This window comes from Heteronotia binoei, chromosome 7, assembly GCF_032191835.1.
Source record: "Heteronotia binoei isolate CCM8104 ecotype False Entrance Well chromosome 7, APGP_CSIRO_Hbin_v1, whole genome shotgun sequence".
Lineage (NCBI taxonomy): Eukaryota > Metazoa > Chordata > Lepidosauria > Squamata > Gekkonidae > Heteronotia > Heteronotia binoei.
This window is the reverse complement of record NC_083229.1, coordinates 106,772,129-106,798,136: the sequence shown is the minus strand read 5'-3', so window position 1 is coordinate 106,798,136 and position 26,008 is coordinate 106,772,129. Positions and strand designations below refer to the sequence as shown.

At 41.9% G+C, this 26,008-nt stretch overlaps 1 protein-coding gene across 1 annotated transcript in view; it reads left to right on the top strand.

Moving 5' to 3' along the window:
* Positions 1-3,034: 3,034 nt before the first annotated feature.
* The window catches only part of KDM1B (lysine demethylase 1B), a 35,666-nt gene continuing 12,692 nt past the window's right edge, over positions 3,035-26,008 (top strand). Inside the window, exons 1-15 of the mRNA XM_060244156.1 lie at positions 3,035-3,159; positions 5,008-5,132; positions 7,401-7,490; positions 8,338-8,449; positions 11,269-11,385; positions 12,859-12,897; positions 14,512-14,716; positions 16,386-16,564; positions 18,874-19,050; positions 19,915-19,989; positions 20,556-20,693; positions 21,385-21,556; positions 22,555-22,682; positions 23,607-23,738; positions 24,608-24,682. Coding sequence (XP_060100139.1) covers positions 3,070-3,159; positions 5,008-5,132; positions 7,401-7,490; positions 8,338-8,449; positions 11,269-11,385; positions 12,859-12,897; positions 14,512-14,716; positions 16,386-16,564; positions 18,874-19,050; positions 19,915-19,989; positions 20,556-20,693; positions 21,385-21,556; positions 22,555-22,682; positions 23,607-23,738; positions 24,608-24,682 — 1,854 coding nt within the window. The 5' untranslated portion in view covers positions 3,035-3,069. The remainder of the gene's footprint in view (positions 3,160-5,007; positions 5,133-7,400; positions 7,491-8,337; positions 8,450-11,268; positions 11,386-12,858; positions 12,898-14,511; positions 14,717-16,385; positions 16,565-18,873; positions 19,051-19,914; positions 19,990-20,555; positions 20,694-21,384; positions 21,557-22,554; positions 22,683-23,606; positions 23,739-24,607; positions 24,683-26,008) is intronic.

Genomic DNA, 26,008 nt, shown 5'->3' with positions numbered 1-26,008 from the left:
GAGCAATCCCGGCTGCAACCTGCGGCAGCTGGTGGATGACAGCGCGCGCGGCGCACAAAGCCAGAGCTCCGCTTTCTCTCTCTTCCCCCCCACCGCGGGTCAGTCTCTCGGCGAGGGGTCGCGGCGGGGATGGAATGGATGGGGCTTTATCCGTTTGGCAGAATTGTGTCCCTGGCTGGAAGTGCGCGTGGGAGCGAGAATTGCTTCATGGGGGAAGTTTTGCAGGTCGGTTGGCGTCGAGGCATGGCATCACATGTCCTGCCCATGTCTGTGGAGTAAGAACCGAGATAAATGTGCTTCTGGGCAAAGCAAAGCGACTTCCCACTATCAGTGAGGACTAATGTGATGCATGAGGATTGAAAGGAGAAGCCCTGGCCGGATCTTCTCAGCCTGGGATGTGAAACAGGGGCAGAGAGAAGCTTGAGTCTCTGCCACCTTTTGTCCTTTTGAGAACTAAATGCTCGGTTTGAGAGATCCGGGAGGTTCCTGCTATGAGCGCCTTTATCCAAAGTGTTGCTTTCGTTCCCTTTTGATGCTGTGCAGTCCCCCTGGGAGATTATGGGGGATGCATTCAGGCCAATGGGACCTCCTGTACTAGGCCCTGGTAAATTTATTGCATAGGGATGTAATTGGCTGTAGTCTCTTCCCATGGCCTAAAATCCACTATTGTAATCTATTGTGTTTTAGAGACCCCAGGAAGTGCATAAATTAATCCCATGATTTATGTATGTTGTTGGACTTTGGTTATTGCATCTGAAATTGGAGAAACAATACTTTCTAAAGGTGGGGGGGTAGTTTTATTTTGGGGGATTTTACCAGCTTGTTTACCTTATGAATACATCTCATGTTAAACGTTTCAGTCCTCACGTTGACAGTGTAAACTAGTAGGTATCCACACAATTATCATCGTGTAGTTTGTTGGATGCACTGACTGGAACACGTCTCTGATGGAAGGCCCATGAAATACTCCATGAAGGCATGCTCTCACTTGAACTGGCTTCCCTTTAGACTCTAATCTGGGAGAACCAGGTTTGATTCCCCACTTCTCCACATGCAGCTGCTGGGTGACCTTGGGTCAGCCATTAGTTCTCAGCAGAGCTGAGCTGTTCTCTGAGAGCTCTCTCAGTCCAGTCTACCTCACAGGGTGTCTGTTGTGAGGAGAGGAAGGGAGAGGGACTCTGAGTGAAGGGCGGGGTATGAATCCAGTCTCCTCTTCTTCTTCCTTCTTCTCTGCTTCAGAAGAGCCATGTCTTCTTCCTGCAAAGTTCACGGGCAGTGGGTGTACCTGCTTCCAGGAAATCTTTGTTAGGGTGGTGTTCTAGGGAGGACATCTGAGCTGGTTTCCTGGAGCAGAGAATTAAAAAAATTCTGGGGCCAGGAAGGTTACTTTCCCTTGTTCTCATCATGCTTCTCTTTGTTCATGCCCTTTTAGCTTTGTTTTTGAAGTACTTTGGAAAGATGTTCATTGGCCTGCTGAGAATTGGGTGATTTGAATCCAGAGTGAGGAGAAACCTGCCCTTCCTCCTGAAAAAAATTCTTCTTCCTGCATAACTGCTGCCCAGTCTCTTTGGATTTGTAGTTTGGGGGAATATACAATGGAGCTGAAAGTCTCTATGTGGGATATATATTCTGTATACATTAATTCCTCAATACAGCCTACAGGAAACAAATCTACACCAGGAATTAAGTTACTCTAAGTTATTTAATTCAGGGCTTTTTTTTGTAGCCAAAACTTTGCATATCAGGCCACATACTCCTGATGTAGCCAATCCTCCTGGAGCTTACAGTAGGCCCTGTACTAAGAGCCCTGTAAGATCTTGGAGGATTGGCTACATCAGGGGTGTATGACCTAATATGCAAAGAAGTTCTTGCTACAAAAAAAGCCCTGAATTTAATTCCAAGAGAGTCACATAGTAACTTGGTAACAGAGAAAGAAGCTAATGTGTATTCATATACACTGTATAAATCTGCTCTGGAAGGGTTCGCATTCTTTGTAAGCATTGAACCCTCTGTTTAGTATAAATAAAGTATCTAGGCTTGCTGTATTTGGAATGGCAGTTCTTGTCCAAGGCTCGCCTTCAGATCTGATGCAAGCTGGTTGCATGCACTTTGTGCAGACTTCAACTTTTAGCACATGTTGAGAGTCTGGAACACTCTGGGTTCTGAACACAGCACTGGGAGAAGGATGGGCTGGCTTGTCACAGAAGACAAATGATGCTGGCTTTTAAGGTGTTTACTGTGTACCAAATGTTTGAATTCTTCACTTCCAGAAATATGAATCCTTAAAAAAGAATTCCAGAAATATGAATCCTTAAAAAAAATCCATTGCAAACAGGCCAGCCCTTCACAATCACCATGGAAATCCTACAGGAATAAATGGGGAGAAGTGTAATAAAGGTTTAGGTTTTATTAAATTTATACCCCGCCCTCCCCGTCGAGGCAGGCTCAGGGTGGCTTACAGCAATCATCATATTACAATCAATTAAATTTAAAACAATTTAAAAACAGTTGGTGCTAGTAACATTCTGATGTTCAGATCCGATGGCATCAGTATCCCCTGGATTCCTTCTGCTGTTAGTCTCAAAGTCAGCCGAAAGCAAGCCAGAGAGCAGAAAGGTTGGGAGGAGTGAATGGCTTCTTAATACAGCTGTGGAGATGCATCTAAATTACTGCCAGCTTTTATCTTTTGAAAAGAAAAGCTGCCGCGATGTCTTTGTCTTGGTTTCCTGTTGCGCAACTCTAAAAATTATTTGGTATCTAATTAAGTCTGCATCACACCTCCCCTGCCTTGTTTTTTGACTTCCACTATGCAGATTTAGAGTGTGTCCAACATATTTTCCAGTGTATTTGCTATTCTATATGTCATGTTTTTGTGTACAACAACTCAAGTTGCCTTTCTCTTTTTGTCTCCTGTCCAGTTCAGGGCTAAGTTTTTGGTCTGTACAATTCAGGATGGTTAGCTATGGTGAGCCTTTTCTCCTCCTGCTGTAGGAAGGCTCTTTAGGGCAAAGCTTGAATTGGGGCAGTACTCTAAACCAGATGTCCCCTTGATTTTTATGTTACAGCACAATGTCTTCTGGGAGGGTCCGAGCAAAGAAAAAAACAGTGACTTTGGATCAGTCTCCTGACAACCTTCCTCTGAGGAGTTCAGGGAGGCAGGTAATTGAAATAGATTTAAGTATTAAAATGAAATTGTGTGTGTGTATATATATATGAGTGTGTATATATTTGTCTAGTTTATATAGTGCTAAGTATCCCCTCCTGTCACGCGGGAGACCGGGGTTCGATTCTCCGACGGGGAGCCAAGAGAGCCTCATAGCACAGAGTGGTAAAGCTGCAGCACTGCAGTCTGAGCTGTCTGCTCATGACCTGAGTTTGATCCTGACGGAAGCTGGGTTCAGGTAGCTGGCTTAAGGTTGACTCAGCCTTCCATCCTTCTGAGGTTGGTAAAATGAGTACCCAGCTTGCTGTTGGGAAAGTGTAGATTACTGGGGAAGGCTATGGCAAACCACCCCATAAAATAAAAAGTCTGCTGTGAAAATGTCATGATGCGATGTCACCCCAGAGTCAGAAATGACTGGTGCTTGCACAGGGGACTACCTTTACCTTTTTAATATATCTGTCTATATAAAAATTAAACAGAATGCATGTTGTGTGCCATCTTAGACAGAATTATACTCTTTTTGAGTCCACTGAAGTCAGTGGATTTGGAAGGGTATAATGAGGTTAGGCAGATCATGAGAAGGAGGGCAGGAAGGGTTGCATTAATACTTAACTCTTGTGGCCCTTTCTTACACACTCAGCGAAAGCTGTTCACCACTTTGGGCAATTTTTCTCCAGGCCAGTTTGGCCAGGGATTCTGAAGGGGATTTTTTTTGGCCATCATCTGGGCATGAAGCAGGTATCGTTGGGGATGTAGGGGGAAGTATTTGTGCATTTCTTGCATTGTGCAGGGGGTTGGACTAGAAGACCCTGTGGGGTACCTTCCAGCTCTATGATTCTGTGAATGTTTAAAAATTCAGTCTAAGAACTAAAGTGATAGTTAGATCCTTTGTATATGTGCTTGTAAACAAATTCCACTGACTTACATTGACTTTTTGGCTTGTACTCTTGTAAGCAGAACTGATTTGGTTTAAACATTAGTAATTTAGTTGCAGTTCAAGCTGTATAATTGCAGTCCAAGCTGTATAATTAATGCCCTTGGAGGAAACTGAGCGGGTGATTGTTAACTTTCGCCAGTTTGGTGTAGTGGTTAAGTGTGCAGACTCTTATCGGGGAGAACCGGGTTTGATTCCCCACTCCTCCACTTGAACCTGCTGGAATGGCCATGGGTCAGCCATAGCTCTGGCAAAGGTTGTTCTTGAAAGGGCAGCTGCTGTGAGAGCCCTCTCCAGCCCCACCCACCTCACAGGGTGTCCGTTGTTGGGGGAGGAAGGTAAAGGAGATTGTGAGCTGCTCTGAGACTCTTCAGAGTGGAGGGCGGGATATAAATCCAATATCATCTTCTTAAAGTTCCCTGGGCTGATCTGAAGGCTTGCTCAGGTGAAGTTAATTTCAGTACCCTGGCATAAAACACAGTTGTTTTGAAATGTTTCCTTGTCTCTAGAAAGCTAATTGTGAGCCAGCCTTTCAGTTACTTTGCACATTTTGCTATAAACCATACATGCACACAGCCCATGAAACTTTTTGTTTCTTTTAAAACATTTGCTCTGCATCCCAAGTGACCTGTTGGAGTTAGTTTAGTGCTAAAATACTCTCTCCATGAGCTGGGGTGGAAACTCAGCACGTCTGTTTTCCATCACAGAACCTCAGAGGCAATTTGATTTAATTTTTGGATTTATATCCTGTCCTATCCCGCAAGTGGGCTCAGGGCAGCTGACAATAATAAAATCAACATCTCAGAATTAAAATGTCATCATAAAAACAGGTAGTACAAAATCAGAAGCAAAGCCTGTAGATCCCTAGATCTGGTGCAGATTCTTTAGTTGCATTGTTGCTTTCTGCTAGGTGCGGAGGAAGGCTGCAGACGCAGCGGAGGAGGATGAAGATACTTCAGAGAAAAAGTATCGGAAGTGTGAAAAGGCAGGGTGTACAGCGACATGTCCTGTTTGCTTTGCAAGTGCAGCGGAAAGGTTTGGGTTTCTTTTGATACCTGTTCTCGACTGTCAATAAAGTGTTCTTCAGATCAGGGTCCCAACCCCCCCCCCCCCCGACCCTTTCCACTTTATCTTTGATCCTGGGCAAAAGAGATTACTCTGCTGGTTGAGGGACAAGTTGTTTTTAGTTTTGTTTTTAATGTGTTTTATCAAATTGGTTTATATGTACACACTTTGGGTCCTGAGATACCTGGGGAAAAGGTAGATATAGAAATATTGTACTTAAATAAATACACATTGGAGGAGTCAGGCAACTGACTGTCATTCTCCTGATGATACCTCCATCTCATCCTATATCCTATTTCCCACAGCCAACTAAATGGCTCACAAGAGCCCCTAAGTAGGGGTCAAACCTTGCCTATTATGGTTTCCCAGTAACTGGCATTCAGAAATATTTTCCTGTCACTGAATATGGAGGTCCTATTTAGCCATCATGGATCTATCCTCCACTAATTTGTTTAATTCCCTTTTGAAGCCGCTTAGGCTGAGATCACACACACTAAGTAATGCACTTTCAATCCACTTTCTAACTGGATTTTGCCAGTTCACACAGTAAAATCCATTTGGAAAGTGCATTGAAAGTGGATTGAAAGTGCATTATTTAGTGTGTGTGATCACAGCCTTATACTAGCAATCAGCGCCTTATCCTACAATGGTGAGTGCCACATGTAAGTGACATTAGGATTCAATGCAATCCTAGCAACACTTCCCTGGGAGTAAGCCCTATTGAATAGATCTGAGTAGGATTCCAAGTAGACCTCCTCAGGATTGTTCCCATTGTGTGTGAAGAAGTACTTTCTTTTGTCTATCATAAATCTACTGCTCATCAACTTCATTGGGTATAGTAGTATTTTCGGAAAGAGAGAAAGTTTTCTCAGTTCGTTTTCATATATAATATTACAAACCTCTATCGAATCCCTGCTTTGTCTTTTTTCCTAAACTGAAAATCATCGGACCTTTCAGCCTTTTTTCATAGGGTAGCTACTTTAACATCCTGAAAAATGCCCTTTTCTACACCTTTCCCAAGTGTTTTTATAACCAGTGTGTACTCCATGCTAAAAAAGAGAGAAAATCTCAATTCTGTGATGAATACAGATTATGCAAATTACTTCTATTTGTATATGGACACGTGTTTTGCACAATAACTTCTGTTTTAGGAAGTGGGAAATAGAATTCAGGGCACTGAAACCTAGTGCCTAAACATTAGGAGTGTTGGGTTCTTAGATTTCTGTCAGAATTGCCTGTGCTCTTTCAAATACCTCTGAATCATGAGAGCTAGGAACTCTCCTTTTAAAAATTGAAGATGAGTTTTGCACACATAAATGACACTTTAAAAAAAAAAGCACACTTCCAGCATATTTGAATTTCTTTGGGCATACAGAGTGTGATGCATAGAGGCTTTGGAATGCACTTCACTGAATTACTACAGAGTAACTTTCCACAGGATTTGGAGGCGGGTATTGGAGATGTAGGAAGAAGCAGAGTGAAGGGAAGGCCTGAAAGTGAGGCTGCTTGTTATAAGCTATTGGCAACTGTACTCTGCCTAATTCTCTTGTTAAATAATGCCTTTGTTCAAGCAACTACAGAACCCTTCCATTATTGCACATAATTGCATGAAACAACCACAAAACTGGAATGACATAGTTACCCAATGAGCTAAGTGTGTATATTCTCATAAAGCACAATTATGTATCCTCAGACAGTATGGATAGGAAACAGGGACACAGCTTCAGAATTTAAGCAACTTAAAAACTGAACAAAGGGATTCAAGCTGAGGAAATCTTCTTGCTTAAAGGCATTGCCACAAAGAAAACACATACTCCTATAGTTTTTCCTCCATGGTTCTCTGTGTACTAGTTCTTAAATGGAGGAAGTCCAGAAATGTAATTAGAACACAGATTTGGACATTTTAAAAGTATTCAGCCAGAGGAAGTGTTATGTAACATATATGTAAGTAGAAATACAACTGTTATTGTACAGTGTTGAAAAATACAATGGATTTAGGCTGAAGACCTGTTTCGTGTGCTAGGGTTTCTTTTACCAACAACCTCTGTTATCAGGGAAAGGCTCTTTACGTCCGGAAAAATGCCACTATTAATGGAACAGATCTGTAAGATCTATTCCATCCCTTGTGTGCTTAATTTGTTCAGTATATACAAGTGGAGGTACTTCATAGACAGTTTACATAGACAGCTTTTAAAGAAACCACATAAATTTGTAACACTTTGTATCCATGTGTTTCAGGTGTGCTAAAAATGGCTATACATCAAGATGGTATCATCTCTCATGTGGGGAACATTTCTGCAATGAATGTTTTGATCATTATTACAGAAGGTAACTTTAAGTCTTCTGAGATGATCGCCTGTTTGCTGTTTAATCTTAATCTGTTTAGGTTGGACTGTTTTTGTTCATTGCAAATACTGTTCATTGCAAATACTTTGCTGTTCTTACTTGACTTCATAGCTTTAAAATAACAGTGCTAAATGAACACTGGTTTATAAAGTGCATGCTTTTCTGGATTAAATCTACTGAAGTTTTGCCAATAATGGGATGGATCCCACAGGTGGAAGGATTTTCATCAGTAGAGAATAACTTCCTTTGCAGTGTTATTCCTGGGGGTTTCTACCATTAGCAAGAGCACTTTATGGGATTCAAGCCATTGGCTGAAAATTGATGCTGGTTCTTGTTTCTGAAAGATACCACAATAAAAAAAAGTGAATAAGGGGTGTCTGTTGTGGGGGGAGGAAAATAAAGGAGATTGTGAGCCCCTCTGAGACTCGGAGTGAAGGGCGGGATATAAATCCAATCTCCTTCTCCTCCTTACACAAGTTGTTTAGTAAAAACCAACAGTGAAACTCTCATGGAGAGAAGGGTCCCGATAATCAAGAACTCATGCAAGTGCATTCCTGTGTTAATCATAGTTTAAGTATGCATTACTGATACTTGAGGAATTCTGAATTGGCACAATTACCAGAGGGAACAAAGTAAAAACAAAAACCAGAATACAATAGTATTTCTAACTTCTGTACGTACTTAGAAAAATCAACTCTGTTGCCCTTATGCCTTTTTTCTTGTTCTTAGCATTTCATGTCTGGAATGAATTTTAAATTGTAAAATGGATTGAATTGTGCTGTTCCTTTTGTTGCCTTTATTTACCTCTAACTCTTGTCATTTCTCCTAGTCACAAAGATGGCTATGAAAAATACACTGCTTGGAAACGGATTTGGACCAGTAATGGGAAAAGTGAACCAAGTCCTAAAGCATTTATGGCTGATCAACAACTCCCTTATTGGGTAAGGGCTTTATTCATAAAGATGCATCACTGTGAAATAGTAGAAATTTTTTTGAATTTTTTTTATCCTGCATGATAACCATTTCTGGAGGAAGTAGACCTTAGTTTCTTAAGGACAAAATCTAAAAGGAGATCAAGAATGGTTTGGAGCAGGCCTCAGATTCAGCAGGAGCCCACAGGAATGCAGCTCCTGAACCTTTCTGAGGGTTCCTCCTCACCTACCATGTCCATCGAATAGTAGGTGCAGCTGCATAACAATCCCTGGATTCGGAGAGCAGGCAGTCAGCCAGCCACCAGGGGCTTTGCCACGCCTCCAGCAGCCCTCATTAACTCTTGGAGAAGCCCATGCTATCCTTTCTCCATTTCTTATGTGATTTTGGGTGGCGGGTGGCTTGCTGACTTTTTGATTTGGGGGGGCGGGTGGCTGAGGAGATCCCCAGGCGAGCAAGGCCTGCTTGGGCTGGCTGGATCTCTAGCCAACCTAAGCAGGTCTCACTTGCCTGGGGTTCTCCTTTCTTGCATTGGGTTGCTTTTGGCTGGGGGTGGTGGCATATGCAAATGAGTTATGCTAATGAGCTCTGCCAAAAAAAAAAAGAGCTCTGCCACGAATTTTTCTACAATCCTGCATACAGGATTTCCTTTGTGGATATTTTTAGGGCATTCCAGGGTTCCTATTCCTACCTCCACCTCCCCCCCCACCCCGAGGGCTCACAGTGAGTGCCAGCCTCTGCCAAAAGCCAGACAGCTCTATTCCCCCACTCCTGGTTCCGGAGCAGAAACTCTCCGCCCTTTGTGTCTGTGGCTGGGGAGGTGATTCTCACGCCAGCTGCTGCTTCCGCCTCGCCCTGCAATGCAACAAGGCCCCGCGGCACCTCCTCTGAAGCAGGCCCAGCTCCCGCTCCAGCAAGCAGGCCGGCCGCGCTTAGCATGCCGAGCAGGCACTGGCTCTCCTCCTCCCTGCCTGCGGTGGTGGCATATGCTAATGAGTTACGCTAATGAGCTCCACCACCTATTTTTCTACAAACGACCCCTGATTTGAAGTGCATTTAATGTTTGAAGATAATTTTCTTTGCTGGCATTCCCTGTCTAACTATGAGTTCTAAGACTATTGACCTTAGAAGGCTACAACTCTGTTTAGGATTGCATTGTGACCTCTTTGTAAGCCTTTTTTACCCCTTTTGAGATTTCAGTCATCAGGCTTATTTGAGGCTTAGCTGGTGGATAAAACTTGCTAGTATGCCTCTCTGCTCATGGAGATAGATCAAGACGGATAGCAAGAGTCCAGTAGCACCTTAAAGGCTAACAAGATTTGTGGCAGGATATGAGCATTCATGAATCTTCAAGGTGTTACTGGACTCCTGCTCTTTTCTCTGCTTGTGGGTTGTTTCAACTGAGTGGGGCTGGTACTTCTTGATTCTCCCTCATGCCCCTCCTTCTTTCAACACAAGACGGTTTTATTTAGGACTGCATTTGACTAACTTAGTTTTTATTTATCGGCGATTCTGAGATTTTAAATTGTGGTCTTGTGTGTGTGTGTTTTAATTGTTATTTTATTTATATTCTAAGTAGCCTTGAGTTCCACAAGGTAGAAAAGCAGCTAATAAGTATTTTAAATAGTAAGCATCAACAATATCTCTGAATTTAGTTACACAATTAAAGAGTGAGTCACCACAGTTAATACCATTAATCTGAACTACAACAAAAATGGACATTGTGACAGCACTTAGTTCCATTATAAGGCTAGGCATTGTCAAGCAATGGAAAAGGAGAAAGCAACACCATGTGTGGTCCTGTGTGATAAGGTTATAGGGATCCCAGGGAAGATGCCAAGAACAGACAACAGTTCTTTGGTTTAGAAGGCAGAGTGGAAGTTGTTGAGGATTAGGTCAGAGACGAAAGTCTGCTCCAAATTTCATGAATTGTAGTTCTTCTTATTGTTGTGTTTAGATTTGCCTCATGTTGTTCCTCTTACTGTTGCTTACAGTACAATCCTGTGAAGACAATTGTGGGGGCTCAAAATGACATTTCCATACCACTTCTTGAATAAAGTTACCTGAGAAAAAGACAAGGTAGCAGGTTGCCAGAAACAGCATCTATTTGGGGGGACATTTTTTGTATTTATAGTGTGTGTGCGTGCACACACACACTTAGAAGTCATGGCAATCTCTGGTGACAGACCCGTACTGGGAGCCTGGAGGATATTCAGAGAGGTGGTTGAATAAAGTCTTCCCCCTTCTTCCACCTGTGGTATTTCAAAGAGGTCTCCCACCTAAGTACTTGTCAACGTTGACCTGCTTAGCTTTTGAGATCTAATGAGATCGGCTTGCCTGGGTTATCCAAGTCAGGGCCAGAAACAGCATCCATTGATGTATTCCCTCCCTCTCAACTGAAAAAAGAGTACAGTAGTGTTGAATCTTTTGGAAGGATTTGAGGCAGTACTTGAAGGACAAGGGACAGTTCTTGCAGGTGCTGTGTAGAGTAGACATAAAATAAAGTGCAGAGAAGTTAGTACCTCTTTAAATGAGGGACACATTTTTTTTTGTGAAATGAGGAAGTGAATCACTCTTTATGGGTAGGATGGAAATGAGGTACAAGCTGCATTAGTTTTTTGAAATCCGTTTATAGTTAAGTTATGACAGCTAAGTTTGATGGAAAGCTTCAAGAAAAAAATTGCGCTGCTGTTCATGCCTCTTAGAGGAGGTCTGGTTCAAATATTGAAAGTGCTCTCTCTCTCTCTCAAATTATTGGTGTGTCTTTGATTCTTGATGATTTTTTTTAAAAAACAAGCACAGATAACCACTTCTTTGATTGTATTTCCAGGTACAGTGCACAAAACCAGAGTGTGGAAAGTGGCGTCAGCTGACAAAGGAAATCCAGCTTACCTCACAAATAGCCAGAACATACCGTTGCGGCATGAAACTTAACAATTCTATCAAGGTATTGTCTATGTTCAGTCCTGTTTGTAATGCCACTGGCTTTTCTGTTGCTATAAAATAGATACTTTTCTTAGTCCTAAACATTTGTGCTGGGCTTCTCTTTAAAAATCACTGCTTCATGCCATTGTTGATATCTGTTATGAATTATCAGTATGTTTTAAACAAATTGCAATGATGTAGCTGTGCATGCTCCCCAGCATTATAAGACACATTAGCCACAAGTGTTTTCAGGAGCGTCTAGTACTGGTGTGTGTGTCACTGTTTACTGCTCTTGTTACCTTTTAAAGAGGAACTTGACTACTGCATGAAACAGCTGGTCTTCTGGCTGGAAGGGCTTCAGCCTCCTCTTTGAAGGGGAGCCCTCCTTGGCTTGCAGATCTCCTTGTGGTGCTTGTGAATCAGTTTGAAATGGCCCTTTTTTCTTCCGACATATCTAAATGTAAGCTTCCTGAAGAAAAAGTAATAAACAGTAACCAGAACCAAGACAGCATGCTAGTGTTCATTCATTTGCTCTCTCTCTCTCTCTCTCTGAAAGAAAGTGCTAATGGTGTCTGCTTCTAAGAAAAAAAGCAGTTTTGGGAGGGGATGTGATTTTAAGTGGAAGTGGCAAGAGGGAGAGAGGGTATATAAGCTATCCATTGCAGCTTCATATCCATGTAGAGAGATCCAAGCGGGCAGCTGTGTTGGTCTGAAGCAGTAGAACAAAGTAGGAGTCAAGTTGCATTCTGAATAAAACTCTGTTGATCTTAAAGGTGAAACTTGACTTTTACTTTTCTCTGCAGCTTCATATCCAGACTGTTTTCCCTTCCCAATAAGGATTCCAGACATGTTTATTAGATTAAACCTGCATCTGAAAAAGTCCTGCAGGGAGGAAGTTGTGGTGAAAACTGGGAATCTCTTCCCTGTGCTACTGCTGTACTTCAAATTGTTCTCTCCCAAGGCTTCTTTTCCTTAGAAGCAGTAGGTGCTGAAACATAAGAGAAGCTGTGCTAGATCATGCCAATGGCCAAGGTAGTACAGTGTCTCATTGACAACAATGGCTAGTCAGATGACCCACAAACACGGCCCATTGGCAACAGCCCTTATCTGCTGACTGGTCTTCAGTATTTGACAGTTAGTGGCATTCTGCTATTGGGCTTTGTTCTAGCCTGATTTCACCACACATCGGAAGCTAAGCTGGGTCAGCTCTGATTAGTAGTTGGATGGGAAACCACCAATGAAGTCACTATACTGAGGCAGGCAATGACAGATCACCTCTGTCTGTCTCTTGCCTTGAAAACCCTCTTGGGTCACTGTAACTTGACTGCCCCATGATACACACACATACACACACACATCTGTCTATAATGTGTTGTCTGGCCCAATTTTTTTTAATTAATAGCATTTATACTATTGCTTCAGAAGTTTGTCTTGTTTAACAATGTCTTGTGACTTTGTATAGGTCTGTTCTTTCACATAGTTTCATATATTCCAGGTGGAGGGCTCAGATCAGTGCTCCATGCCTGAGGATCTGGTAAGCGCTGTGTGTTAAATTTGTGTTTGAGAGGATGGAATGAAGTGTGGAAATGACACCGATTGATTGTTCCCTTGATTGAAATATACTATAGCGGTCAAGTGATTAGCATAAATGTTCATGTCTTGGCACTGTACTTAAATTACCAAGGGAAAAGATCAAATCCTGAACCTAATCTGTGTATTATAATTAACATGTTGACTGGAGTGGGCTACTGAGACCATATCAGTCCAGTCTTGGCCCATCTACACTGGCTCCCAGTCTGTTTCTGAGCACAATTCAAGGTGATGGTGTTGATCTTTAAAGCTGTATATGACTTGAGACCAACATACCTGAAGGACTTCCTCCCTTATGAACCTACTCCAGTGCTATAGTCATCTTTCAAATCTTTGCTTTGGGTGCCCCTGCCTTCTGATATTAGGTGGGTGGCAACCTGGATGAAGGCCTTCTCAGTTATGGCACCGAAGCTCTGGAACTCTCTCCACAGGGAGATACATCTCTCTCTCTGTTGCCATGTTCCACCAATGGGTGAAGGCTTTTTGTTGTTATTGTTGCATGGTGAATGATCCCTTCTTCCTGTCCTATGTTTTAATTGTTGCTTTTAATGTTTTGTTTTGTATAATTATTTTAGCATGGTTTTAATATTTTAATGGTTTTTTAGACATTTTTAATTGTATATGTTTTTAATCTGTTAGCTGCCTTGGTGGCTCTGTTGAGGGTAGGAAAGGCATATAAATTTTGCAAAGAAGTTTACATGTCTGCAGCACCTCATACAGAAGATATAGATGAATGTGGTTAATATTCTTCTGAGTTTATGCTGTGAACTTTTATGTTTTCCTTTAAAAGATGGTTGTCATAGTAAAATCTCACCTCTCAGGCTTGTTACATTTAGAATTACTGTTATATCTGAAATGCACTGGAATAGGGGTGGCCAAACTTGCTTAACATAAGAGCCACATAGAATAAATGTCCAGTGTTTGAGAGCTGCAAGACATGAATGTCAGATGTTTGAGAGCTTCAAGATAGGAAGGAAGGCAAATAGATGGAAGGAGGGAGGGAGACGTGGAAAGAAAGCAACTTTAACTTTAAATGCATTCTCTAAGCTGCCTGCTGGCTCAGCTTGGATAAGTCATTTAAAGAGATAAATGCCTTCTCCAAGCTGGCTGACAAGGTTTGGGGGCTTTGAGAGCCACATGTGACTCCCAAGCTGAAGTTTGCGCACCCCTGCACTGGAAGCAAAGGATAGCTGAGAACTGGGTCAGCTAGTACTGTCTTTGAATTTTTCTGTGCAAACAGGTTTGGTGCCAAAGCACTTACACATTCTCTTGGTAGATCTCTTGCAATAGGCAAACTTTTTTCTCTTGGAACACCTTGTATGGAAAGCTAGATGTATGGATCCTGAAAAGGACATTATTAATTTCATAGACAAGGAATTATTGTGTGTGGGGGGGGAATTAGTCCTGCTCATAATCACACCACTAAGAAGGGAGTCTCTTGTATGAATCTGTCTCTTAAGCTAGTGCTTTTAAGGTCAGTTAATGGACTGAGTGGGAACATTTGAGAAGAATCTTAATTGCTTTCTCATATTCTCCATCTGCTTCTACTCTTTCCTAGAGAGTTGCTGAAGTTTCAGATTCCTGGTGGTACTCTATGCTCATTCTTCCTCCTTTACTGAAGGACAGTGTGGCGGCACCTTTGTTGTCTGCCTACTACCCAGACTGTGTGGGCATGAGCCCCTCTTGCACCAGCACCCACCGCTCACTTGGTGAATCCAACACTGTAAAAATGGAGCACTTGAAGACCCCGCCTACTATAGCTGGTAAAGATTCTCCCATCTGCATTTCTCTCTCTCCTCGTGAATAGGTGTGAGTTAAAGGCTGCGTGGGCAGTACTTCACTTGGTACGTGTTCCATGCAAGGCAGCTGCCTGATTTAAAAGGTGGTTTCCTTTTGTGAAGCTGTTAACAATTTGTTGTCATCATCGTCAAGTCACAGCTGATCTATGGTGACCCTGAAGTGTTTTCAAGGCAAGAAATGTTCAGAGGTGGTTTGTCATTGCCTGCCTCTGCATAGTGACCCTGGATTTCATTGGTTGTCTCCCATCCAAATATTGACCAGGGCTGACCCTGCTTAGCTTCTGAGAGCTGACAAGATCAGGGTTGTCTGGGTTATCCATTAACAATACATCATGTGAACTGTATTGTCAGGTCTTTTTTGTAGCAGGAACTCCTAGGCATATTAGGCCGCACACCCCTGATGTAGCCCATCCTCCAAGAGTTTACAGGATTCTTAGTACAGGGCCTACTGTAAGCTCTTGGAGGATGGGCTACATCAGGGGGCACGGCCTAATATGCAAAGTAGTTCCTGCTATAAAAAAGCAAGCCCTGATTCTGATCTTGCATATGACCATCCAGAGCATGCAGGCAGCAACTTCTTAAATGTGCTTCAGCTGAAATAGATCTTACTGTGCCCTTTTGGTTCTTCTGGGTTTCTCTCACTCTAACTACAATGTTATGTAGTAGTCATACAGCAGTCTTGGTTCTTATGTTAGGAAACTGCATCACATCCTTAAACTCTGGCATTCATCATCCCATCACTTATTTTGCTGACTAAACCAATTGTGTGTTGAGTTTTGTAAGGATGGTTTCAAGGAGGAGCTGTGGACATGTTGATGATCTGAGTCAGGCAAGATTCCATTTTTTTGTCTCCATTATGTTTGCTCTCTTCTTTTAAGCTTGTATCAGTCCCAGCTCTGTGTTTTGGTGGTACAGTCACTGAGAGCAAACAGGGCTTTCATGAAGCCAAATGATGGGGATACAGGGTGAGAAACAACAAAAGCCCAAAGGATTCATTCGCCTTGGCAGATTACTGTCATGTAGCCTAGGGGTTGGATCTGAGAGCCAGTTTGGTGTTGAGAGCCATTTTGGTGTAGTGGTGGGTGGGGCTGAGAGGACTCTCACAGCAGCTGCCCTTTCAAGGACAACTCCTATGAGAGCTATGGCTGACCCAAGGCCATTCCAGCAGGTGCAAGTGAAGGAGTGGGGAATCAAACCCAGTTCTCCCAGCGGGAGAACTGGGTTTGATTCCCCACTCCTTCACTTGCACCTGCTGGAATGGCCTTGGGTCAGCCATAGCTCTCATAGGAGTTGTCCTTGAAAGGGCAGCTGCTGTGAGAGTCCTCTCAGCCCCACCCACCTCACAGGGTGTCTGTTGTGGGGGGAAGGAGATTGTAAGCCGCTCTGAGTCTCTGATTCAGAGAGAAGGGCAGGGTATAAATCTGCAGTCTTCTTCTTAAGGAAGTGGGTGTGGAGAAGTGGGAGTGATTTCTTTTGCTTCTTCTGCCACTGCCGGCCCTCTACTGTGTCCTCTTATGCTGTTTGTGAGGATGCCCTGACCCTCATCTGTCTCACCTTTAATGAAAAACGGTCAGATCTTATGGCGCAGGTACTGGGTAAAACTAATTCTGTGTTTCACTCTGTTACCTTTCAGGAATGAACAAGTACTTTTGGCCATTCTATCAGCCCAATGAATGTGGTAAAGCACTGTGTGTAAGGCCAGATGTAATGGAACTAGACGAACTCTATGAGTTTCCGGAATATTCAAGAGATCCCACCATGTACCTGGCTCTGAGAAACCTCATTCTGGCCCTGTGGTATACAAACTGCAAAGTAAGCAAGACTAAAAGTTTGGAATAGTACTATCAAATAAGTAATTTAAGCAGGCCTCATTTTGGGCAGGAGCTCACAGGAGTGGAGCTTCGGAACCTCTAAATTTTATTGTGCTTTCTTTCTTACCTTTCTCCCAAATACTTGCTTTTGGGCTCCATTGTTCAAATACTCTGTGAGAATTTTGCTGAACTCTAAGATTTGACAAACTTTTTAATAGTTCCCCCCCAAAATGGGGGAATAATCAAAACATGTAAAGCAGACAGATGGAAATCATCATGCCACTGTGGCCACATAGGAGAATGTAATTTAAAAAGTATGATGCGAGTAAGGTTTTATTATGACAATTATAATTCAGTAAGCATTTTAAGGTAGATGCTGAGCTGATATAATTTAGTACATTTTCCGGTGATGTCACGGGTGTGTGGCATATGCCAATGAGTTGTGCTAATGAGCTCTGGCACCCCTTTTTTCTATGAAATGACCCTTGAATTTAAGGGGTTTTTTTTTTACAACTGTGCCTTGTTGTCTCATCTCCTGAGAGTCAGTTTGCTGTAGTGGGGTTAAATGCATGAACTCTTATCTAGGAGAACTGGTTTTTTTCTCCACTCCATATGCAGCTGCTGGAGTGACCTTGGGTCAGCCATAATGCTTTTGGAGCTGTTCTGTTCAAGAGCAGTTTCTGTTAGAGCTCTCTCACCCCACCTACCTCAAGGGTGTAAATTGTGGGGAGTGGAAGGGGAAGGAGATTGTAAGTTGCTCTCAGACTCCTTTGGGTAGTGAAGGGTGGGGTATAAATCCAATTTCTTCTTCTGAGTCTTGCTTATCTCAATTATATGTTGGTACACAGATACAAAGCACATGGATCAGCTTTTCAGTGGAAGGGACAACATGCATACTTAGTTGTCTCCTCCACTGAAGTAAATGGGGAAACTTGCTAGTCAAGAGAGTGCAGGACAGACTGATCTAAATCAAGACAATTTAATTAAGTTATCATGAGGGGGAAAGTCTGATTTTAAATCCTTAATCAAAACAATTTTTTTCTATTTTTATTGATACTTCCTAAACAAAAGTACATACAAACTTGACACTTAAACCATAAAACATTTTTTAAAAAGTAATGGCGTTTTCATATATCCCAGAAGGTACCCATTTCTCAAACATTTAATATATTTTTACTGTTTTAGAAAAAAAACCCATTGCTTGTTTAATGTTTGTTTTCTTCATTTATACCACACTGTTTTCCTCAGTGGGGACCCAAAGTAGCTTACATTGCTCTCCTCTCTTCATTTCCTCCTCACAACAACTGACCTGTGAGGTAGGTGAGGCTGGGAACATGTGACTGGCCCAGGGTCACCCAGCAAGCTTCCATGGCAGAGTGCAGGATTAGAATCTGGGTCTTCCAGATTCTAGTAACTACTCCACTCTGGTTGTCATTATTGATATGATAATTGATATGATTATTATTAATGTAATGCTTATGATGCCAAAGAGACTATCTTTTAATATCTGCAGCCACAAGTATTAAAAGAAGATGCCATTTTAAGGAAAATTAATTTTTCTTCAAAGGGAAGTGAGGTAATGCCGCTGGACTAAGAGAGAGGAGACTTTTTTATTTCCTTGTATGTGAGGTAGTGTCCAGAAGAGCTTCCCAGTGTCCTTTAGTGAGACATCCAGATGTAAACATAGATGGACAAGTTGACAGGAAGACACCAGTGTTGGGAAGTTATGCCCTTGGCATATACTCCTAATTCCCTGAAAAAAAGGGAAGAGAAAAATACTCAAGGCTCATGAGGTAAGAACTTCCCAGGAATTATGAGGGGTAATTCGGGAAGTGACAGCGGAATTCACTACAGTGTATTTAGCAGGTGACAGAAGGTAATAATGCCACTTCTGCCAGTGAGCTACTCCTGTCAGAGGGCTTTTAAAGCCAGGTTCTTCCAGCCTTGGGACCAACATTTGTAAATATTCTGCTCACCTTATATGTGGGGAACTCTGGGTGCTTGGGAGTCTGTCTCCTCTGAGATGTATATGGTTTATGTTTTATTTTCTTCTAAGGACTTTGTTCTATACATCTCAGATTCTTTAAAAGAGAAATGTTGTACCATGCTGTGGTTTGTTATTACATTGTATATGGTCCTGAATTATTGTGGAAGAGTATAACAACATAGTTTAACTATACATGAGTTTTAGAGAAATGGTTAGCAGCTAAGCTTCATTATCTGAAGTAACAGTAAGTTACATGGTTTGAGAAGGACCAAATTCTCATCTCTTGAGAAGGTTTTGTCCTTTCTGTTCCCCTCAACCTACAGGAACCTCTCACCCCTCAGAAGTGTACTCATTTCATCATTGTTCGAGGTCTTGTGCGTATTCGCTGTGTACGGGAGACAGAACGGATACTTCAATTTATGACCAGGAAAGGTCTGATTAATACAGGGATTTTGTCTGTTAATCCTGACCAGCCTCTTCTTCCCAAAGATTATCACAATGTGAGTACTTTAAGATTCAATATACAAATAAACTAGATCCGGACAAATTCTGATGGGTTGAGGAGAAAGGAAGTAAAATGGAAGGCCTTGTTTGTGTCTAAGGAGAGAAATGGGGCGGTTATCTTGAAGATTATCACCTCTTTACAACTGCCTCAAAAGTGCGGGGAGCAAGCTCTTAAAACTGGAAGTCCATTGCTGAAAAAAAATGAGAGGGTGGCTCACACTGTACTCACCATATCTTTTCAGGTCAGATAATAAATTATTGGTGCTCTTTCTTCCCTCCATGAAGTTTAGAATAGGAGACAGACAACATAAAAAGCATAAAATCCCTTTATTCTCTTAGGCTCAATGGCATCTGGCAGTTTCATTCTTCTTTCAAGCACAAGTTGGGGAGGGACTAAAGCACAGGGATAGAGCACCTTTGTGCACTGAAGGTCCCAGAAGTGAGAAAACCTGTCCCCGGTGCTCTGGAGAGCTGCTGACACACACAAAAAATAGACATTACTGACTTTGATAAACTCAGGGTTTAAACTCAGTTTCCTGCGTCCCGCTCCAAAACAAATCCTTTTTATGTGCTACTTTACTAAAGAATAACATAATTTGCATTTGCATCTATCTATATGATGATGATTATTCAGTAATCCTCTTCCAGAACCAGATTATCACACAGAGTTCACCATTGTGAAACCTGTCTAGGCCTGCTGTCCTTCACAAAAGGTTACCTGTGCATCACTTTAACTTTTGCTCAGTTTGTGCCTATGATGTTGGCAGCGGAACACTTAAGAGCAAAATTTTGTACAGTGATCAACCTTTTGCACAGACTTCTCAGGTGTTCTTACTAGTGCCTCTTCTTCTTCTTAAAAGAAATCTGTAATTGTGGTCGGGGCTGGTCCAGCAGGATTAGCAGCTGCAAGGCAACTTCACAATTTTGGAATCAAGGTAAGGCTTGCTTAGATTTTTAAAAATGAAATTGAATACTTCTGTACGTTTCTCCAGTCTGCTCCAGGAGATGATATGCTATGGCAAGGGTGAGACACTAACAGTGGTGACTGAAGAACCAGTCTCTGGTATCTCCAGTTAAAAGGGTCAGGTAAAGGTGATGTGAAAGACCTCTACCTGAGACCTGGGAGAGCCAGTTAGAATAAACAGTACTGACTTTGATAGACCAGTGGTCTGATAACGGTTTAAGGTCGTTTCATGTATTCATGAAACATAGAACTTCTTATGGAAAACAGGGTTTGTTGCTTGGTACTCTGTGGCCTATCAACTGTTCAGGTAGATCCTGCGCATCTGGTTTATCTATTTTTTTTTTTAAAAGGAGAACTCAGTGGTAATGTGTGGGCTCTAAATCTCTTAGGTTCAGAACTCATTGTAGAATTCAGTTATCACATTTCTCTCACAAGTTGGGTAAACTCTTAGCAGGATGATTGTATTAGCCAACTATGTTGCTATTGATATAACTACCATTCACAGCATTTTTTACCACTTCTATTTGTGTATTGCAGGTTCTTGTGCTTGAAGCAAAGGAAAGAATCGGCGGGCGTGTGTGGGATGACAAATCTTTCAAGGGAATCACTGTTGGAAAAGGGGCACAGATTGTTAATGGCGGTGTCAACAATCCAATAGCGCTTATGTGTGAGCAAGTGGGTTTGCATTTTGACCAATGAAAACATTGCTGTTAGAAAGCATTTGGTTAATATATACTGACTTATGTATATGTAGTTTGGAGGCATGCTTTTTCCATTTTTCTGTAGTCTCCTGAAAAGCTTATTGGGCTTGGGTCTGAGATAACTGGTTTGAGGTGCAAATTAGATTGTGGAAACATTGAACGGCTTTGGAGAAAGTAGTTTCTCTGCCTTATTTTCCCATATGTGAAGGAGTAACATTGAGGATCTGTCTTATTTGGTCAGGGAAGTTGGTTACCTACTGTTCTATGCATTTGTCTTAAAATGTTCTGTTTTGACAGTTCTCATGCAGTGGCTCTGATTTTATGTGATTAATTCCCTGCCACATGAGATTGCCTTCCTGGACATTTGTGATGTCCTGCTGCACAGATCCAGAATAGATTTCTTAGGCAATTAGTACTTAGTACTCATAACTTTTGATTATAACTGAAATAATTTGGATCTCCTAAATGCAAAGATCTCAATGCTGACTCTCAGTTTTTATCTGAATTTTGGTCCACCCTGGTTTTTTGAAAATCCAGAGAGTTGTATAAAAGTATTTTTGTTTAACTTTGTTGCAACAGCATTCCACTACTGAATGGTGTTAATCAGTATTAATTAAAAGATGCTCTGATTCTCCTTCTCTCCTTTTAACTCTTTTTTTTAAAAGCTGGGGATTAAGATGCATAAACTTGGAGAGAAATGCGACTTGATCCAGGAAGGTGGGAGGATAACTGACCCTACTATAGATAAGCGCATGGATTTCCATTTCAATGCCATCCTTGATGTTGTAGCTGATTGGAGAAAAGATAAAAACCAGCATCAAGATGTTCCTCTTGGAGGTAAGGAGAAACAACTTGAGATTCTCAAAAGGGAGTAAGTAGGAACAAAGGAGGTAGTGGAGCTGTGGAAGTAGTACCAGAAATCTGTGTGAACTTGCTTTGCAGTTCATTGATTTTTGAATGACCTTCAGTGCCCATATTGTGCTTTGCTGGCAGCAGGAAAAACTGCTTCCAGATATCAAGGCCATGCTGGAGCAGCATTCTCTTAGTACTATAAATTGCCACTGGAAGGAAATCACTTATTGGTGCACAGAGAGATTGTAATTACATTCACATGATTCTTTGGTTTCATTCCCATCATTTACAACCTGATCAGTGTGTTGAAATCCTGGATAAAATGTATCAAGTGCTGCTGTTATGCTATTTTATTGGAAGTGGGTAAGATAATCGATGTGTTCCAAAACATTCATTACAAGGAGGAAGAGTCTACTTCTGAAATTTAGGGTTCTCCCCCACCCACCCCCAGCTTTATATTTGGCTCTTTATCTTCTGTTGTCTTGAGAGAAATTTTATGAAAGTAACACAATCAGAATAAATTAGAGCTGCAGTATTTAATTGATTTAAATGGTGGGCCGAGCCCTTTCCCTGCATGCAGAAGTTCCAGTTCACTTCTAGGGTAAAGGGATCAGATAGCAGATGATGAGAAAGACTTCAACCTGAGACCCTGGAGATCTGCTGATAAGAAGACCCCATAGTATAATTAACTCTAAAGCATTTTCATGTGTTCAGAAATGTTTTGATTGTTTTTGTTTCATGAGCACCCTAATTAAATCAGCCCACAAACTTTTCAGAACAATTTTTAACTATTTTCAGTTCACAAATGCCATCTTTGAAAAGTAATTCCTTCTTTCTCAAGTGGAAGAGATTTCTGTATATGCTGTAACAGCTGTGTCCTTCATCGTAAATCAAATAAGGATTCTCCCTCTCCCCATCATTGGGTAGCGGAGAAGAAAAATGAACAATTATTAGTAACTGTGGAATATTTTCTTACTTTGCAGATAAAATCCAAGAGATCTATAAAGTTTTCATTCAGGAATCTGGAATCCAGTTCAGTGAACTGGAGGAAAAAGTCCTGCAGTTTCACCTCAGTAACCTTGAATATGCCTGTGGCAGCAACCTCCATAAGGTGAGTATAGAAAGTTTTTGCATACCGCAATGTTTTGTCAGAATACCATATTAAAAAGCTCCAAATCATGCATACCCACGTTAAACATGGACCAGCTTTGAGCATTGGTGATCCTTTGATAATTTACTCTGGCCACAAGCTGTGGAAAAACATGGCATGAAAAACACGACTTTGTAAGACTAGCTGTGCTAGCTCCACACTGTCACTAAACGATAGCCTCCAACTAACGTCATATCCTTTCATTTTGATTTTATAGTCTTCTTTCTGACTCAAAGCAGTTTACAACATTGTTCTCCCCTCCTCCATTTTAGCTTCACACCAGCAACCCCTTGGAGTAGTCTAGGCTGAGAAGGAGAGTGACTGACTCAAGGTGACCCTGCTCAAGTTGCTTTGGCAGAGTGGGGAATTCACACCTGGGCCTACCATATCCTGGCCAGATACTCCAACCACTACACCATGCTGGCTTTTCATTCTGAAATGCAGCAAGCCCGCTGTGAGAAATGAAGATATTGAGTGTTCCAAGGCTGCAAAGTCCTGGGCCATGAAAGATGCTGCAGTTATGGTTCAAGATAAGCAGTGCTGGCCTTAGATTATCTGGCACCCTAGGAAAGGCTAACTTCTGCCCCCCTCCTCCCACACTGATAATGTCACTGAGTCACATGGGGGAAGCCCAAGTTGGCATCCCCAAAGGGCCGGCGCCCTAGCAATTGCCTAGTTTGTCTAGTGGCAGGGGCTGGCCCTGAAGATAAGTCCTCTTTACCTGCATTCCACCAAAAAGAAAGGTGATGCTTGTCTTGAGTACTTAATTGCTGAGAGGAGACATTATGTATATATTGGTCCAGTTTAGCTTCTCGAAGGCCTATTTTCCCATGCTCAAGCACTGTGACATGATTCATTATGGAAACAATTATGCTCTCCCTACAGGTTTCTGCACGCTCCTGGGATCACAATGAATTTTTTGCTCAATTCGCTGGTGATCACACTCTTTTAAGCTCAGGGTACTCTGCCATAATGGAAAAAATGGCTGAAGGCTTGGACATTCGGTTGAAGGCCCCAGTAAGTACAAAGAAAGTGGAAGTGTGGCCATCTTTTATTGGCTTTGTAGTAGAGCATGACAGCATATAATCTCACCAGTGTCTGGTTTGGTTTACTTGAACTTTTTAAAATTCCTCCTGGTGATGGCTAGTTAGTAGTTTTTACTTTGGAATATGTGATTTCCCTCCACCATGGACTATTCCACCATAATTTTAATGCATGCCTACTGTGCATGCTCCAGCTGTTAAAATATATGTTAAGTGGATTTTGTTCTCTCAGCCATCCTTGAGAGATTGGGGAGGCATGAGAGGTTTTGCCTAGAATCTCAGTGAGTGTGGCATGTGATTGAGCATGCAAGGGCAAATATTCAGGGCCCATGAATCACAAGAGCTATGGGATCATTTTGCTCCACATCCCTCCCTTCCTGTGAAAAACAATAAAAAGTGAAATATTATCTACATAATTCTCTGGTCATTCACAAAGTGAGCTGATCCTTGAACAGAGAACAGAAACCCTAGCAGTGCTGGGAGGGGGCTTTGGATTCCATTCTTTGCTTGTAGGCCTTTGGTGGTTGAGGGGCACTTGGCATCGTGTATTTGGCCACTGTGCAAAATAGGATAAGCTAGATGGACCATTGATCTGATACAGAACTGTTGCTCTTTTGTTAGTCATTTAATCCCTTATCCTTGGTATGTAGGTTCATTTTTCTGCTTTTAGCATTTCTTTTAGTGAATATCTTTCCATTTATAAAAAAAAGAAAGCTGGAACGGAAGAAAGAAGACTATAATTTTTTTTTTTTTTTAAAAACCCAACCATATTGTATGGATGTGACAGTATTATACAAAAACTTATTTCATAATGTGTGGTTTCCTGTGCCTCTTTATTAACAGGTCCGTAGCATTGACTATTCAGGAGAAGAGGTCAAGGTGACAGCAACAGATGGAACTCAGTGGACTGCCCAAAAGGTCACATTTCTCATTCCTTTCCCAATTCTGACATTAATTTTGGTGGAACAAAGTTAAACAAAGATACAGTTGCTTATTACAAGATGGCGCCATCCCTTAGAAAAATCAAAAAAGGCAAGGACTATCCTTGGACCATTCATTTTGAATAATCTTCCCCTTGTGTCAGGTTAGCCTTTTGGAGGACAAGGTGCTGAAGCAAGTAGTGATGGTTGAACTCCATGGGTTTCTGGTTGATGTCTGATTATATGGATTTTTTCCAGTCTGGGTTTCAGCCTATTTGTGGAGGTCACACTTGCCTGCTGGATGACCTTTGCTGGACAGCTGACATGTGGGGGGAGGTGTGCTGTTAGTACAATTGGACTGGTCAGTGGCTTTCAATACCACTAGGGGGCACTGTTTCGCAATGGCTCTAGTGGATTCCAGAAAATGGTGTTGAAAAGCTATTGGACAGTGTCCCTTGTAATTCAATATCTACATGAACTGCTGGGAGAGATCATTGAGAGATCTGGAGTAAAGTTTCACCAACCAGAGCCAACTGATTCTTAGTTTGTCCACAAGAAATTGTCATATACTGAGTCGGACCACTGGTCTACCTAGCTCAATATTGGGCCTGTTCAGATGCACAGTTTAATCAGTTGTCGCTGCTGTTTCTTACGGTGTTAAAAGTGGCTGATCAGACAGCAACATCTGCCTCTTGGTAGTCAATCGTTGTCACCCCCCTCCAATCCTTCTCGAAACTGGATTATTTTGTTACCTGCTCCTTTGCAGTGTTTTTTGAGTTGTCTGGTTTCACCTCATAGTTTTCTCCATCTGGATAGTTCTGCTGAGATATTAACCAACTTCCGAATGTCTGAAGGCTGTCCCAGAGCAAAAGGAGCCTCAGACATCCGGTTTACAGTCACCATTTTTTTTTACTACTTAGCGATATGTGCATAACCGCATACTGTTTTTTACTACTTAGCGATATGTGCATAACTGTATAACCACATAATGTTTTTTAGCATATGTGCATTGTGTGTGCATTATGTGTGCGTGCGCATTATGCTCTTATACGCATAATAGTGGAGGAAACAAAAAAAGAACTGCATGGTGCTGTTGTGTGAATGGCAGAAGACGGTTTCACTGTGGAGTGATTCGAATTGCAGTATGGCAGTCTGATCGATAATATCTGGAACAAAGATATTTGGAACAGAACCGGGTCAGTTTATCATGGACTCAACACGCTGTGTGAACAGGGCCATAATTTGTCTGGGAACAGATCTAAGGAATCTCAGGCAGAGAAAGGTCTTTCTCAACTGCTAGTGCCAAGATCTTTTAAGTGGAGAT